The sequence below is a fragment of the Gavialis gangeticus genome, unplaced genomic scaffold (genome assembly GCF_001723915.1).
Source record: "Gavialis gangeticus isolate Ggan-Ray unplaced genomic scaffold, GavGan_comp1, whole genome shotgun sequence".
In the NCBI taxonomy this organism is placed as follows: domain Eukaryota; kingdom Metazoa; phylum Chordata; order Crocodylia; family Gavialidae; genus Gavialis; species Gavialis gangeticus.
The window spans coordinates 25,817,046-25,821,026 of record NW_017729033.1 but is presented as its reverse complement, the minus strand read 5'-3'; the positions used below and the strand labels follow the sequence as shown (position 1 = coordinate 25,821,026).

Here is a 3,981-nt window from a genome sequence, read left to right as displayed (position 1 = left end):
TAGCCTGGAAAAGCGCAGGCTCCGGGGTGATCTGATGGCCACCTATAAGTTTATCAGGGGTGACCACCAGTATCTGGGGGAACGTTTGTTCACCAGAGCGCCCCAAGGGATGGTGAGATCAAACAGTCATAAACTACTGTGAGACCGTTTCAGGCTGGACAGAAGGAAGAATTTCTTTACTGTCCGAGCCCCCAAGGTCTGGAACAGCCTGCCATCGGAGGTGGTTCAAGCACCTACATTGAACACCTTCAAGAGTAATTTGGATGCTTATCTTGCTGGGATCCTATGACCCCAGCTGACTTCCTGCCTTTTGGGCGGGGGGCTGGACTCGATGATCTTCTGAGGTCCCTTCCAGCCCTAATGTCTATGAAATTATGTAAAATAAAATAATAAATCATAATAAACTAATAAAACCAGGGAGCAGGGATGGGACCTCAGCATTCCCCACTGACAAAACCCAGTACTTCCCACTTTGTGAGCAAGTGCTCAAAACATGGTCAGCATCACCACCAGAAGCTCCTGTTCCAGCAACTCTGCTTTTATTATTTTTTTTTAAATGGCTGTGCCCATTCCTGTTGGTCACAAACAGAATTTTCCAATAAAAATATTGAGAGAAGAGACTTGCAGTTAAAGGCCTAACCTGCATAGTCACTGTTGTGGATTTTCAGGGGAAGCGCTTCCTCTGGGCTCCCTTTACCCATAAAAATCCTTGTCTGGTCTCTGTCCTGAAGGGACCCCCATCACCCCACCCTAGCATGGCTTTTAAAGAGCAAGCTTTAAAGACTTTGAGACCCTGGCTCTTCTTTGTTCCTGGCTCCTCTGGCTATCCTTAGTAACCTCAGAGAGCTAATTCTTTGCTGCACTCCTGGGAAGGGAACTCCTGATTTCTCTCTTCTCTCCAACTCTCTCAGAGGCTCTTTTTCTTAGCCTCCAGCACAGTGAGCCACATTAGCAGCAAAGCATAGCAAAAGTGTAGTAGTCAACTTGAACTAATTCTTCCACTGAAATGAAACATGATGTCACCAGGGACCAGTCAAAGAGCAGTCAGTCTCTGGGGCTTGCTGCCAGGCCCAGACTGTTATAGTCTTCTGTAGCAAAAAGACCATGCAGGTGTCATATTCTAAAATTGTCTACAGCAAAAGATGCTCATGCAGCCCTCCAAAGTGTTCCCCACAAGAACTCCAGGCTAGAACAATAGCCTCTTTTGGCTACTGTCATTCGTGAAAATCCCCCTAGGTGCTGAGCACTTTTTTGAAAGTCTGGTCCAAGTACCTAATCCCTTTAGTTTGAGTACAGAATTTATGATTGAGACCCAACTTTTTCTTTCGCTTACATTATTATTATCGTACATTGCTTTGTATAATACATTTTATATAACCTCTATTTCAGGATCCTTTTGATGCAGCAGGATACTATCATCTGGCACTTGCAGCTGCTATGGACTTGGGGAACAAAAAGGCTCAATTGAAGATTTATACAAGACTTGCAATTATCTACCACCACTTCCTTGTGGATCGGGAGATGTCACTGTTTTTTTACCAGAAGGCAAGAACCTTTGCAACGGAGCTTAATGTTCGGAGAATAAACTTGGCCCCCGATCAGTATTGTAGGAATGCAGCATTGGTACCTCTGAAAGATGTCCTGTGAAAACTTAACAGACAGATAGAGGAACATTATTTTGCATTTGTGAGAACATCCAATATATTCCTGCCTATTTTACATTGACACAGTATACTGGGGACTCAGCATCACTGGCTAAAATACCTGTCTTGCAAGAGCGTGCTGGCATTCACTTGACAATTTAGACTTAATCTGAAAGCAGAAATTGGCCTAGGAAGTAAAGGAAAAACTCACATTTTTGTACTAGAAGTAGTTTTCTATCTTGTTTGAATTCCTATTGTTCCAAAGTCAGAGCTTAGAATATGAATAATATACATCTGCTATGAAATGTCATAATAAAGCACTCTAAAAGTAAATAGAAAATCATGACTGCTCCCCACATATTAAATAAGATCTATTCTAAGAATAATATTATAGATTTGCATCTATGTCTTCAGAACTATTTATGCTACAAGGATCATGGGCTCTGAACCCTGAGTGCAGCTCTTGACTTGGGCACTTAAGCTCTAGACAGAGAATAGAATTTCAGACAACCTGGCTTTGTGGTTCTCATTGATCCGGTCTTCCTACTTAGCATACGGGTTTTTTTGGACTTCCCTGCTGAAACACTGACTTCTCTTCCAGACACTGTGACGAGAACCTAGATACCAATTCTGGGTGTTGCTTTTCACTTTGGGAGTCAAGTGCTGCAGTACCTAATTAAAAACATTTATTGCATCTAGTCCAACATCCTTTTGAAAATGGGATTTATTTATTTATTTTGGGCGTCTACCTTTTTATTCTTTGGGAAGTGTTATCCTAGGTAAAACTGCTTTAATTCACTTTTTGCTTCTCTTTCTAGGATTGTGGGAGAAAATCTTCACATCAGAGCATACGTTACTGATGCATTCTTATAGTCTCCAGATCTATGGATGCCTGAATTGAACAGACAGATCTGGACTTTCTAAATTATTAGAAATAAAGGGTCTTGTCCTAGGATATTATAAATCTGTATGGGAAATTAACTTTCTAATAAGGTCCTAGATTCTGACTATTAACTGAGTGCTGCGCTAAACTGAAAATTAATGTACCCCGTTTCACAGCTACATACCTAAACCAGCAAACTTGATGAACTTCAGCACAAGTGTCTAATTATGATCTCTCCAAAATCAAGCAGGCTGCAGGAAGTGATACTTTTCTGATCATTTACCAGCATTCTTGTCTTGTCAGCTTCTCACAGCTCACAATACCAGGCAATTTTTCATTTCAGTTGTCTCTGCTCTAATTCTATTTATTGCAAATCAGAAGCAGTGTCTTATCACCTAGAGTTTGTTCATGTTCCAGGAAAAGAAGCTGCACTTCCTAATCTGAAATTCAATTTTACTGATAAGACCTATCTGCTTTCTTGCATAACTACTTCCTTCTGTTGCCTTGAGTCTTATTTACCTAGCATTACAGACCCTTATATTAATTAACTCCCATGAAGTTAGGTTATGCTAGGGCATAGAATATAGGTGTCTAGGCCTTATGGCTCTTAGTCGCAAGGTACATTATTGGAGTCAATGTTATATCTCGCATTCGGTTTTGACAAATATATAAGGAATACTCTATCTGTACCTTTTTATCTCTTGATTCTGCAGCTTCTGCTGAAGCTCCAATATGACCGTAAACTTCCTATGGGTGTATCCCAATAAATGTGCCCTGAGGTCTGTAGGTAATCCTAGGATCATAGATCTAGGATTGGGGGAGGGGTGGTTTGCAGAGAGAAACTGGAAACTTTACTAATATGTTACAAGTTTAGTGCTATATTATTCAGTTTTAAAATCAAAGCAAAATGTATTGGAATTTCACTAATTTGCTATCTTTATATATAAAGTTTAAAAAAACTAGGCAAAGAAACTAGGCAAAAATGGCCAATATAGTAAAAATATACTGTTTCATTAGTTCTGTAGTTATTATAGTTATATGTACATCTCTTGAGTGTCTTGACAATGCTTCCAATACTTCACTGTCAGTCGTCTGAATACCTGAGTTTAATATTACTACATTTGAGTTGGTTTTTAGCTGCAGAGAAGAAAGGGTAGTTTTGAATAGTGGAAATCAAAACCGTTAAAAAGGATCAAGAGTCATTAACACTGGTGGAGTGGAGATTTGATTAACAGGAACTGGGTATCTAATAATGAGCCATTATTAGATATTATCAATTGACTCTCTCACCACTGCCTGAATAGTAATGTGACTGCCCCTCGCAGGTTTTAAAGTTTTTGGGTAGAGCAGAAATCATGACTCTATTGCCTATCTCCACTTCCCCCTGAGCCCCCAGATCAGCCCCTGGACACAGGGACAATTGAATTCCTGTAATAGAACCCCCCCCCCCCCCCT

General features: G+C 40.3%; 1 protein-coding gene across 6 annotated transcripts in view; it reads left to right on the top strand.

Annotated features, from left to right (window-relative positions):
* Positions 1-2,031, top strand: part of SH3TC1 (SH3 domain and tetratricopeptide repeats 1) — a 92,072-nt gene extending 90,041 nt beyond the window's left edge. For all 6 annotated transcript variants that reach the window (XM_019526379.1, XM_019526382.1, XM_019526377.1 and 3 more), the window contains one exon: positions 1,390-2,031. In XM_019526379.1, the coding sequence (XP_019381924.1) occupies positions 1,390-1,647 (258 nt within the window). In that variant the 3' untranslated portion in view covers positions 1,648-2,031. The remainder of the gene's footprint in view (positions 1-1,389) is intronic.
* Positions 2,032-3,981: the final 1,950 nt, after the last annotated feature.